The sequence below is a fragment of the Phacochoerus africanus genome, chromosome 1, assembly GCF_016906955.1.
Source record: "Phacochoerus africanus isolate WHEZ1 chromosome 1, ROS_Pafr_v1, whole genome shotgun sequence".
Classification (NCBI taxonomy): domain Eukaryota; kingdom Metazoa; phylum Chordata; class Mammalia; order Artiodactyla; family Suidae; genus Phacochoerus; species Phacochoerus africanus.
The window spans coordinates 228,594,027-228,607,810 of record NC_062544.1 but is presented as its reverse complement, the minus strand read 5'-3'; the positions used below and the strand labels follow the sequence as shown (position 1 = coordinate 228,607,810).

The window sequence follows — 13,784 nt, the reverse complement described above, 5'->3', positions numbered from 1 at the left end:
CATCTCTTAAAAGCTAAACAAGATCTCAAACAGAGGCTCTGGTCCTCTCCCCGCTGATGAGACTGTGCCATACTGGTGGTTACACTTTGAGTATTTATTACCTAATGAACTGCCTTGCATGTAATACCCTCCCCCTGATGGAGTAATTATTACTACAATTTAATAGCAATAAGTGTGCTACCATTCAGTCACATTTCATTCACTCAATATGCAATTACATCACAGCTCACAGGTATGTATTTGTACATTAATGACTTTGGGTTTTGAGGGTACAATGAATTAGAAGATTTAATCTACAGCTTGGCAGTACTTAGAATCTTTTCTTTTTCTTTTTAGGGCTGCAGCCACAGTATATGTAGGTTCCAAGGCTAGGTGTTGAATTGGAGCTGTAGCCACTGGCCTACGCCACAGCCACAGCAATGCCAGATCCTTAACCCACTGAGCAAGACCAGGGATTGAACCTGGGTCCTCGTGGATACTAGTCAGATTCATTTCCACTGAACCACAACAGGAACTCCCAGTATTTAGAATCTTAATGAAGAGGTCAGAATATATAACATTGGTGAAATGTAAAACAACCAATTTATACAAGTACAAGATAAAACTGCTTCAAATGCACTTTATGAAGAAAAGGATTTGTAATCCATCCATTGAAAAAAATAGTGCATAATATAAATCTCCATCCCAGAGTCTCCTGTAAATGAATGATCAAAATAAGAAGAGGTCAGTGAAAGAATAATTCTTAATGGAAATGAGATTTAAAATCTGAGTCTTGAGAGAAAAGCTGCACATGAATTGCTGAGCTGGAGGGAAGACCATCTTAGATGAAAAATACAGCAGAGCGAGCTTGAGAACCAGAGGCAAAACACTGGCCCTGGGCCAGGGTTACTGCCCCAGAATTCTGTAGAACCAGTGTCAGTTTGCTAGGCCAACCTCCTACCATAAACAGAAAATCCCCCTATAACCTATAGGGTCAGATTGCTTGAGAGACCCCTTGAGGAAAGGCAAAAACTCTCTTTCAATATGTCCTTTTTGCTCATTTTCAAAGATGGAGTAAAGAAGAACCCTGTCCTTTCATCCCCCCAGAAGTGGTCTGACAGTTGTGTCTGGGGATCACACAGGCTCCCGCCTCCCCGACAGTCCATCTCACAGCCCAGCTTTTCACACTTAGGACGCTGGAGACCCCACCCTTCCAAACTAGCCAGTTACAAGGCCAGCAGGAAATCCTCCCCAATCTCCCAGGGCAATCTGCTTATGATGAGCCCGTGATTAACCTTATTAACATATGTGTTTACCACCAACATCATTAGCAGTCAGGCAGACATTACTCAGAACCATTAAAAACAAGAACAACTGTTAGCCTGTTCGGGCATCATGCTTGCCTCGCTGTGGGCCTTCAGGAGCAGTTAGTCAGTCATCTTAGGTCACAGGCTAAATACACCCCGGAAATAAGACACATTCAGAGCCCTGGTCCTTGGGTACATGAAGGATTATGCTCTAGGGCCAGCTCTCCGAGGATTGCAGCCCAGGGAGTGTAAAGACACGTGCTGGACATTCCTCCAGCCAGGAATCCCTCACTGGTGCCCACCTGGGAGGAGAAAAAAAATATAGCACTTCTAGAAACCTAAGCAGCAGAGCTCTGAATTGGGACAATCAAAATAGCAATTCCCTGCCCCTCAGCTGCCTCTCAGAAACTAATTAATGCTATGGCTGTGACTTGCTAATTATTTTTAATATTACCACCTCCAGAGGTCCCACTGGAGGCCCATCACCTCCTCAAAGTCTTTCCTGCCCCGAGTAGCCCCCTCCCTCCCTCTCCTGGGAAGGGCAGTTTCATTGAGCGTCAGTCACAATTGAGAACCTGTGTCCTCCCAAATTAGTTCAAAGTGTTGATCTCAGCCCCAAGAGCTGAGGGTCAATTACATGAGCATGGGAGTCATAGCTTGTAGCAGGACTGACCACAGGGGTTTTCCACCAGGGGTTCAAAGATTCCCAAGGGGAGGGGGAAAAGATAGAATTTAAGTCTGTGAATTTGGCTGGGTAAAGTACTATGTATTTGCTTTTAACCTCTGACTGAAAATCATTATACCCACTGATTTTGCATGCAGGCAGTCACCCACGGCAGTGCTGGCCTTACCCATCACTTTGTCCCCATAGAAATCAGAGGCATTTCCATATCACATTTCATTTAGTGCCAGTGTCTTGAAATATCATGTATACTCATCATTCATTCAAAATTACAGAACTGGAGTTCCCATCGTGGTGCAGTGGTTAACGAATCCGACTAGGAACCATGAGGTTGCGGGTTCGGTCCCTGCCCTTGCTCAGTGGGTTAATGATCCGGCGTTGCCGTGAGCTGTAGTGTAGGTTGCAGACGCGGCTCGGATCCCGCGTTGCTGTGGCTCTGGTGTAGGCCGGCGGCTACAGCTCCGATTCGACCCCTAGCCTGGGAACCTCCATATGCCGTGGAAGCGGTCCAAGAAATAGCAAAAAAAAAAAAAAAAAATTACAGAACTTATTAGACTACCAACAAAAATGTTTTATTTAATGTGTTTATTATGAAGTGCATAACATTGATTTATTACGAATTTAATCAGTATGCTGATAGCTATAGTTCCATCTCATTCTCATTGATTTTCTTTGTAATCCTATTTTATTTTATTTATTTATTTATTTATTTATTTATTTATTTATTTTATTTTGTCTTTTGTCTTTTGTTGTTGTTGTTGTTGTTGCTATTTCTTGGGCCACTCCCGCGGCATATGGAGGTTCCCAGGCTAGGGGTCGAATCGGAGCCATAGCCACCGGCCTACGCCAGAGCCACAGCAACTAGGGATCCGAGCCGTGTCTGCAACCTACACCACAGCTCATGGCAATGCCGGATCCTTAACCCACTGAGCAAGGGCAGGGACCGAACCCACAACCTCATGGTTCCTAGTCGGATTCGTTAACCACTGCGCCACGACGGGAACTCCTATTTTATTTTATTTATTTTATTTTATTTTATTCTATTTTATTTTATTTTATTTTTTATTTATTTATTTATTTTTGTCTTTTTGCCTTTTCTAGGGTTGCTCCCACAGCATATGGAAGTTCCCAGGCTAGGGGTCTAATTGGAGCTACAGCCGCCAGCCTACACTAGAGCCATAGCAACACGGGATCCAAGCCATGTCTGCAACCTACACCACAGCTCACGGCAACACCGGATCCTTAACCCACTGAGCAAGGCCAGGGATTGAACCCGAAACCTCATGGTTCCTAGTCAGATTCATTAACCACTGTGCCACAACAGGAAGTCCTTATTTTAAACACTTATTTAAAACAATCTGAGAAGGCGTTCCGGATTTCACCATACTTCCAAAGGTGTTCAGGACTCTTGAAAAACTTAAAAACCTTCAATTCAGACACATAGCAAGTGCTTAAGTCTTTGTTTATTAATTTTTCTTAAAATGCATGTAATAATTCTTGATTTTCCATATATGTTTATGGTTGTGCACCTTTCCTCCTAGCCTTCAGCTTAAAGCCAAGGAGTTAACATCCAGCTGATTCATGAATGGCCCTGCTTTGTTTGTTCTGAACATTGCAGGTTCTTATTTTCTATCACTGTCCCTTCTACAAGCAATACCCCTTCCTGTGGCCTGGAAAGAAGATCCCAGCACCCTGGGCCAATACCACGAGTGTGCACAAGCTCATCCTCTTCTTGGAGACCACGCTGAGCGAGCGCGCCCCCCGCGGCTCCTTCCACGTGTCTCAGGCGATCCTCACACCCAGAGTGAAGACCATCGCCCGAGGCCTGGTCGGCGGCCTCAAGAACACTCTGGTGCACAGGTAAGGACTGCCTCCCATCCCGGGGATTCTCTTCTGAATAAACAGCAGTAAAACTGTATCCTTTGAAGATGTAAAATAATAAAACAAAACCCTCAAACACTGATATTTGAAAAAGGTATGCCCTTGATGTGGCTTGCACTTACTGTGGCCAAAGGGTCTCTGAATACTCTGTGAAAATGTACATATGATACCATAAACCCTCTGAATTTTGAGAGGCAGAGCAGTCCTAGCCACCCTGAGTCCATTCACATCTGCCTTGGGGTCCCCTCATGTTCTTGCCCCTGCCCTCTAAGCCAGCCCACGCACTTGCTCTTTTAGGAAGCATTAGATAAGACTGCTGTGCTGGGTGCTAGGAGTTCAGAGATGGCCCTTTTGGGATATAGAGATAGGAAGAATGCCACCCACCGTGGCAGAGCTTCAGATACTTCGTCAGAGCAGAATCGATCCTGACTGACTGTACAGTTAGGCTCCAGAAATGTTGTATTAGACGATGCTCTTTATCTTGGACACCAATAAATGACAGGTGTTGTCAAGAAAAAAGATGGCTGGTATATATCTCCATGGACGTGGGCGAGCCTATGTATATCTATAAAGGGAATGTTATAAATATGTTTGGGTAGTAGGGCATCCCTTGCAAACCAAGCCAAGAAATAATATGTTTGGGTAACAGGGATATTTATGAGAATCTCTTTGGTTCCTGAGTTCTAGGTGCTGAGCACTAGAGTTCGGATAATGAAAGATTCAGCCAAAAAAAAAAAAAAACATGTCCCTGAGTTTCGGTAGCATGACTTCAGATAATAGGAGTTCACTTGGCAGGAGTTTAGATAACAAACTTAGAGCTCCTGATTTTGTTGGCCACAAGCAGAACCAGAAACCCCTTTTTCCATGTGGCTCCACTAAGTCTTAACTGAATTACCTGTGCTTAACTTGGAAAAGAGAATTTCATAAACCAAGACCAGAATTATGAACTTTTGTTTTAATAATATATGCTTATATAGCCAATACCATTTTCCTCATGCCTTTGGTTAATTTGTGGATTATGAGTATTTATTTATCTATATTTATTCAACAATGAATAGGAGCTAGGTCCAAGGACACAAGATGAATAATATAGCTTCTGCTCCCATGCAGCTCACAATCTATCAGGAAATGCAAACATGTAATTCTATATAGATAGCACTGTGAAAATGCCTTAATAAGGTCTGTGCAGAGAGCTGTACTTATAATGAAGAGGGAGTCTTTAAAAATAGGGATATGTTATATCTGTATACTGTACTCTGAATAGAGTACCCTCTTGCAGATGATTTCATCAGATTCTTCAATTAAGCCAGCCTCTAGGAGGGCACTTTGTCTAGAGCATGTCCTCATTCCCACTTCAGATGGGTCAGAGAGGTTAAGTGACATGGACCCACATAGCTGGTAAGAGTCAGTGTAATGTCTCAGCTGTGGACTTCTGATGGCTGGACAGTTGGCCCTTTCAGTGTTCAACACCCACTTGGATATAGCCCATTCAGTGCCTTGTTCCTTTCCGCTCCATTGGCCTGTCATTGTCCCACTAGTACCTGAATCTGGTCCGCAGTTACTGGTTACAACTCTGAATCCATAAAGTCACAATGCTTTTCATACATGTGAATTCCTGGAACTTCATTCTGGCTGCAGATGAAGCAGGAGGCTCTTGTACTCAGTGGTAATGACGGTGCATGCGTCTAAGGCCAAGGCGTCCTAGCACAACAGAGCCCTAACCCACTGGCAGTCTCTGAGATTGGAAGGACACTGGGGCATCTCGCCCCCTGCTGGTCACAAGAATATTGCAGCGATGCATCAGCATTCTTAGCCCTCTGAATTAACAGCTTTGGTCAAGCAGGACATGTGGCTGTCACTTCCTCTGGGCTACTGAAGAAGCATATGGAAGAACTGGTTGCCACAGGGCTTTTCCCTGACAGCCAACAGCCAGAGGGTCTGTGGTAAGGCACATAGGGTGCTGTCAAACTGGTCCTGGACCCAGTTATCAGCTTGACTGAGAGGAGAAGACAAGGCATATTTCCCTACAAATGTAGTGTCAATTTTCTCAGCAGAGCATTAACCCCTCCTCCTTCCCTCAAGCTCTTAGGTCAACCTCAGAGTTGAGACTTGGTTTGCTTTGGTTCATCACTCTGAAAGGATGCCATGAAAAATATAGACATTCTTATGTCTGTTTCATTAAGATCTTCGCTTGAGGTTTTGTCTTGTTCTTTCATTTGGAGCACATTCCTCTGTCCCCTCATTATGCTCGACTCTGTCAGCTGCCTTACAAGTCTTGAAGGAGTGGCCTTCTATCAGAGATGTCCCGAGGGCCCAGAAGCACAGTCCCCTCTTGGCTACCAGAGCTCAGGGCTTAAGGGGTATCCCCTGAGTGGGCTTCATGCACCTGCCTACTTTGGCCCAGGGATAAAACATAGCCCTTCTGATTGAAATGCTACCGTAGTTTTGCCTAGATTCTGCGAAACTTTACACTCCCAATAACATCAATGAAGGCAAATTTTACCTAAGCCTGAGGGCACAGCAGCATGGGACTATAGAAGGGGCCACGGACTGAAATCAGAAGCCCAGAGTTCCCATTGTGGTGCAGCCGAAACAAATCTGACTAGCATCTGTAAGGATAAGGGTTCAATCCCTGACCTCACTCAGTGGGTCAGGGATCTGGCATTTCCGTGATCTGTGGTACGGGTCACAGATGCAGCTCGGATCCTGCGTTGCTGCAGCGTGGGCTGGCAGCTATAGCTCTGATTTGACCGCTAGCCCGGGAACTTCCATATGCTGCAGGTTTGCCACCCCATCCCCCAGAAAAGAGATCAGAGGTTCAGGATTGAAGCCTGACCTGGTTTCTGTTATGGACTGAATTATGTTCTCTGAAAATTCATATGCTGAAGCCCTAACCCTAGTACCTCAGGATGTGGCAGTATCTGGAGATAAGGCCTTTAAAGAGGTGGTTCAGTTAAAATAGGACCATTGGGCTGGGCCCTTATCCAATCTGACTGGTACCTTCATAAGAAGAGGAAATTAGGATGCCCAGAGACCCCAGGGATGTTGTGCAGAGTGAAGACCCTATGAGGACACGGGGGGTGTGGAGCGACCAACTGCAGGCCAAGGACAGAGACCCCCAGACAAACCAAACCTTCCAACACCTCGATTTTGGACTTGGGGCCTCCAGAGCTGTGAGGAAATAAACTTCTGTTATTTGAGCCACCCAGTCTTTGGCGCTTTCTTACAGCAGCCCTGGAAAACTAATACAGTCCCCTAACAACAGGCTGCCTTTGACAAGTTTCCTGAGGTCTCTGAGCTGGGGTTTTCTCATCCATTAAACGGGGTTAATAATACCACACAAGACTGTGGAATCTTAACATGAAAGTGCCTAACACAGTGCCTGGCACAAAACAGCCATGCCATCCCAGCCCCTCAGAGGACCTTCCCTGCTCTCTGTGGACCTCGATTCTAAGGGGCAGTGGAGTTTCTGAGCCCCTGCTCTGCAGCCCCTCGGATTAAATGCCACAGGGCTCTGAGCTCTCCTCTGGGTAAAGGCCAGGAGTTAAGAAAATAAAGTGGCTCCTCCTCCCAGTGGGTTCAGCATTTCCATGTCTTTGTATGCAATCCTGGTTATTTGATGCTGGCCCTCCAGAGGGCTGACACGTGAACCCGAAGCTGACGCAGAGCTCTTTGTCACGGAGAGGAGACTGCAGGTGTCCTTCCACATCCCTCTGTCACCTCTGGGGATCTGGACCAAACCTTTCATTCTCATTTCCCCGTGATGACCAGAAGGTGGTGCCTGCATCTCATCCTTAAACACAGGCTAGCTTCAGGCTCGGTGCTGACCAAGTGGCCTTCTTGTGGACCCCTCTGGGTCCCAGCTCTCTGTCGCCAAGGAAGGGTTGTATTTGTGACCCTTCACTCTCAGGTCACAGCATTTTGTCACCTAAGCAGCAAGATGTGACCACTTTAGGAAAGTTTCTTACCTCCACCCCCAAATCTCTCTGCCATTTATGATTCCTTTTCTGGTGCTCAACACTTACGTAGTACTTATTACATCCCAGGCCCTCTTCTGAGCACTTTACACATATTACTTTATTTAACTCCCCCCACATTTATATGGAGTATTATTATTATTCCCACTTTACAGGGGGAGAGAATGAGGCACAGAGAAAGTGAATAAGTTATGGTTAAATCAGGGGCGTTATGAAGTCTTCAAGAGTCCTTGTTAAAAATGGAAGTACCCCTGGGACAATGGCCTGTTAAGTCTTGATCAGCTCTGAGTATAAAAAAAGTAAATTGAGTTATGAGATATATTTTAGCCAATCCATGGTGGATTGTAGAGTCTGAGCGAGGGAAGAGACGCAGGACTGATGGGAGTTGTCATAACAAAAAAGAGAAAGACAGGAGTTCCCATCATGGTGCAGTGGTTAATGAATCCGACTAGGAACCATGAGGTTGCGGGTTCAGTCCCTGCCCTTGCTCAGTGGGTTAAGGATCCGGCATTGCCGTGAGCTGTGGTGTAGGTTGCAGACACGGCTCGGATCCCGAGTTGCTGTGGCCCTGGTGTAGGCCGGCGGCTACAGCTCGGATTGGACCCCTAGCCTGGGAATCTCCACATGCCACGGGAGTGGCCCAAGAAGTAGCCAAAAAAAAAGACCAAAAAAAAAAAGAGAGAGAAAGACAGAGTGCCACAATGTTTTGACCAAGTTGTCCAGGAAAAGACTGAGATGTCGAGAGGTACACTCAAAGGAGGGAGGGCAGCTTCGGAGGAAGAAGGAGAGGAGAGGATGCCAACCAAAGGCAGTGTTACCAAAAGAAGAGAAAGTTCACTGGGAACTATGTCTGGTCACTTGTGATGGAGCATAATAATGTGAGAAAAAAGAATGTGTACGTGTATGTGTGACTGGGTCACCTTGCTGTGCAGTAAAAAGTTGGGAGAACACTATAAATCAGCTATAACGGAAAAAATAAAAATCATTAAAAAAAAGAAGAGAAAGTTGTACAATGGAACAACCTCTTTGGGAACTATCTGGAAGTTTCTTATTAAACCAAATGTAAACCTAACATATAATACAACAATTTCACTCTTTCATGTTTACCCAAAGTAAATGTCCACAAAAAATACTTGCATGAGGGTGACGATAACAGCTTTATTTATAATATCCAAAAACTGGAAACAGCTCTTTTATCCTTCAGTAGGAAAATGGATAAATTGTAGTATATTCGGACAATGGACTACCATCCAGTGACTGAAAAAAAAAAAAAATTGCCGATGCAATGCAACAACATGGATGCATTTCCAAACCATAATGCCGAAAGAGCCTCATACAGAAGAACACATGAACACATTGTATGGCTTATGTGTAGTTCTAGAACAGGTTAATTTAATCTGTGGTTTAAAAAAAAACAACAAAAACAACAACAACAAAAAAACAGTGTAATTATTGCCTCTGGGAGGATGGGGCAGGGATTGATGAAGAAGATGGATGAAGGAATTTTCTCAGGTGCTGGTAATGTTTTATACACTGAGATGAGTACGAGTTTTATATATATATTTATACACACACACATATATATACACACATTTGTCAAAATGCAACTGGTGTACACTTAAGATTTGTGCATTTTGCTGGGTATAACCTTTATGTCAAAAGAAAAGCAAGTTAAATACTGAACCCTAGTTAATGATCTTCGTACTGAGCTATTTGAGGGTAATGTGTATAGACGTTTGCAGTTAGAATATGTCAAAAATATAAGATGGATTGATGGACAGATATGAGGTAAGCAAGTGGAGTAAAATGTTAGTGGTAGAATCTAGATGGTGGATATACTTATGGTAGGCTTCTTTCGGTGTTTGCGATATGTTTCAAAATTTTCATGATAAAAAAAATTCACGGTAAAAAACAACAACAACATTAAAGAACCCACCAATAATTAGGCTCTTCATCTTAGTTTTTCAAGGTCCTATTGACATGGCATTTTCTTGTGACTGAGGCAACGAATTTCCTTTTCTAGCACAGAAACCCCGAAAGTACAATCTCCTAGTGGAATAGACATCACTCTGTACCTGAAAGAGATTTAAGCTAAAACGGACTAATTTAGCAGAAATTGACAGAACACTGTAAATCAACTATACTTTAATTTAAAAATTACAAAAAGAAAATAAAAAGGAAAAAATAAAATTAAATGGCCAAATTTGGGGGGAAGGGGTTCATGCCTCTGTTGACACACTTTTGTTACATTAACAAAAATGTTTTTGTCTTCCTGTTTCTGTTTTCTAAATGCTCCTTTGTTTTCTTTCCCCAACACGCTCCTTTGTAGGAATCTTCCTGCCATCCTGGACTGGGTGAAAACTCAGAAGCCTGGAGCCATGGGTGTCAATATCATCACATCTGACTTCGTGGACCTGGTGGACTTTGCCACGACTGTCATTGAATTGAATGACCTCCTACAGGAGGACAGAGCTTTGGCTAAATGCTGATTTTTTATTTAACTTAATATTGAATTTGTTGATCCAGGCTAGGGTTCTGAAGGGTTTCCTGTAAAGTTGGCCCCCAGGCAGTGATGCTGAAGTGAGTAAGAGGAGGGAACATTCTTTTTTTTCCTTCCTTACAGGGCCCTTTGGATAAAATTACAGAGCTTTTAATTGCATTTTTCCCACATGAGACTTTTTAAAAACTCAAGTCCAAGGGAAGAAAGCATGTTTCATGGGATCAAGGTCAGGCTCTTCCCAATGGCATATGATGTTGAATGTAATATGGAAATGGTGTCTCCAAGTTCCATTGGGCTATTGAGTGGCCTGTTGTCTTCCAGGATGCTGTATTTGAGCCAGAGAGAAGGCTAAAGCAGGAGGTCACTCCTGCTCAAAAGGATGGTTTATGGCAGGTGTTGACTGCCCTGTGTGGCAGCTCTGTCACCAGCCTGGAGCTCTGAGGGCAGAGAGGTCAAGAACCAGTTTTTCCTAGGCATGCTGAGCGTCAGCACTTCTTCCCTGAGAGTAAGATGTATTTATCACCAAGGTATTACAGCCACGGGTTGTTCTCTCAGTGCTTATGCTTGGTAACTGGACCCCTTCATTCTTTAGATAAACAGTGCGTATTGTCCTCAGTATCAGGAAAGTGTTTCCCAGTTTTAAAACACTGATTCCTCTCTTTCGGGCCCTACTTAAAAGTGAAAGGAGCAGTGATGGGACATCTTTTTCAGCCTGGGGCCCACCAGAAATAGACGTGCATGTCTGTTGCATGACAGATTTCTTTGATTTAATTCTGTAGCTTTCCCCCAGATAGCTGCTAGGCAAGCGGTGCATCGTTCTGGCAAAGTCCTCTGTGGATGGGACCTTGAAGCCAGATCTTGGAATGGCATTTCATTGTTGCTGCCTAGGACTCGAGTCTGCCTCGTGGGACACAACGCTAAGGGAAGGCGCCTTGTCGGTGACACCGTGGAGGCAGACACAGGACGCGTGGGAAAGTGCAATGGATTTCAGGAGGCGGCTCCAAGCGGGTTTGGAGCCGTTCTGTAACTCCTTGAAAACAAGACTACCTCGGGGACACTGAGGATGACGGCGTGTCATCAAGCAAGAAATTCCCAGTGTGTTGGAATATTTCCAGTTCGTATCTTGATTGTTCTAGTTTCTGCAGGTTGTTTTGAGCTGACTAATCACCACCGCAGGAGGGCTTGGAAACTCAAGCGGGGATTTTTTTAGTATTATTATTATAAGAGGTGCTTATCCATAAAAAGCCCTCTTGTGTTCTGTTTTATTTATTTATTTATTCATCTATTTATTTTATAGATTAAGTATCTCCAGTGCTTCTTACCTCAAGAGCACTCACAAAAGAGCTTCCTGAACTTTTCTCACCCAGGCCAGATGCTGCCACGGTCCTGCTCCGGTCAACAGGACCATGCATCTCAGGACCGTGAGTGACCTCTGACTCTGCCGCTGTGGACGGCCCAGTTCCCTCAGTCGTGGCGGGGGCCAGCATTCACACATGGGTGTGGTCCAGACCAGCGAAGCCACCACCAGGCTACCGCACTGAAACAGAAGACGAGATGGGTCATGAAGAGCTCTCATTTCTTGAGAGAACCTTTCAGAAGAAGGATGAAAAAGAAGGAGCCAGAAAGAAAACTGGGCATCTATGTGCATGCACTCTGCAGAACTCTCTGAGAAGCCCTCAGGAGGTGTTAGCTTCTGGCTTCTTAAAACGGAAGAACATGGAATCCCATCCGAATGCGCATTTAGACAGGTGGTCAGTCCACCTCCCGGTAGCTTTCCACTCCCATCCTCCGATGCTCATGGCTGGACCTTGCATGTTGCCTGCAGAGGGGTGTGTCCTGTCTGAGCTGCTCAGAGCACACGCACACCCCCCAGGGCTAAGTCTTCCAGCCTTTACTTTGCTTCAAGTAATTAAAGCCCTGACCTTTAGCTTCCACAGCTTGAAGAGGTCACAACACAGATGCCTCTGGGAAAATATGATTTAATTTTTCCTTTCCTTGCATTTGACTCCCTTTCCAGAGACATTGCTAGGGTTTTATTGTCAAATTTTTAGGGCCTTCTCTGGAAAGGAGAGAGAAAGCCAGTACCCTCACTTTCTCAATTTTTCCTTCAATTCTGATATTAAAGTCCCGTGGCAAGCTCTGAAATTCCCTGGCCTACCCTCAGGGTTTCATTTTTTGGTTGTCTTGTTTCATTTTGGTCTTGATTTGAATACTTGATCAATTGTTAGGGACTAGATCATTTCATCCCCTTCCAATCCTTCATTACTTGGCAAAGAGATAAGGAGGCAAGAGGAGAGCTCTCCTGCTCTGTTTTATTTGAGCCTCAGCTTTGTCCAGGTGTTTGGTGCTATGAGGCCAGGTGTGTCTACCCAGGATGTCAATGACACCCAAGGGCTGCTGACTGTTTCGTGAAATGTTTACTTGATTTTCTCCTTTAGTTTTAAAATGTCTAGCTGCACTTCACTTGGGTTGCAACATTTAAGTGCACCTCAGCATTTGCATGACGAAGAAGCACAGAAAAACGGTACCAAGGTTGCATGCGTGGCATCTTGCTCTATGTGGAGTCTGCAGGCCCTCCTTTTTTGCAGCTTTGGGTCACCAGCCTGGCTCCCATGTTGAAATTTTGTGCAGGAGTTCTGGGAGGTAGGAGGAGGATCTTTTACAGTTCACTCTTGATAAATACCCTTGCGTTGGCAGACTACTCTGCCGCAGGACCGTGCTGCTTAACATATTGTAAAGGATGTGTGTGTTCTGCTCCTCGACCTCAGGCCAAGCAGAAGATGCGGTGATGGGACAGAGGGAAAAGAGACTTTAGGTCTATGACTCATTCTGCAACTGCCAACAATAAAAAATGGTGACCCAATCATACCACTTATGCTCCCAAGTTCTAGGGAACTTTCAGATCAAACGTGGCTGTCATATTTGCTCAGAATTAAGTTCAAGATCAGCTGAAAAGCTACTTGATTGAGCCAAAGAGGAGTTTAGTTTCACAGGATTTGGGGCCATGTTTATTCTGAAATGTAGACTGAGGTTTTCATGGGCCCTCTGAACCACTTCCCACATGGCCACACTTCCATGGCTTTGTGGCAAGGGGACAGTCACAGGCTACAGTCAAGAGTAGAGCAGTGTTTAAAGGCTTGAACTTTGAGCCTTTCAGAGGTACTCCTGTGATTTTGTGGGTATAGAAGATATCTTAGTTTTGGAGAGAGAGGTAAAGATGGAAGGGAGAGAAATGATTGAGGATTAAATTTTAAATTAATGGCAGATCTAAGAGGGTTATGTCAAAAATATTATATATTTTCCATATTGGACTCCATAGTAATTAAGTTTAATTATTTTCCTTAGGGCTGAGTCCAGACCCCCGAATTCTTAAGAACAGTTAAGCCACAGCCCAAACCCAGTATTTTATATAAACTCAAAGGGAAGCACAAGATCTGACCCCAGGTAATGCTCACTCT

At 44.5% G+C, this 13,784-nt stretch overlaps 1 protein-coding gene across 1 annotated transcript in view; it reads left to right on the top strand.

Moving 5' to 3' along the window:
• PLCXD2 (phosphatidylinositol specific phospholipase C X domain containing 2) overlaps positions 1-12,283 on the top strand; it is a 50,359-nt gene extending 38,076 nt beyond the window's left edge. Inside the window, exons 3-4 of the mRNA XM_047792793.1 lie at positions 3,587-3,828; positions 10,156-12,283. Of these exons, the coding sequence (XP_047648749.1) occupies positions 3,587-3,828; positions 10,156-10,315 (402 nt within the window). The 3' untranslated portion in view covers positions 10,316-12,283. The remainder of the gene's footprint in view (positions 1-3,586; positions 3,829-10,155) is intronic.
• Positions 12,284-13,784: the final 1,501 nt, after the last annotated feature.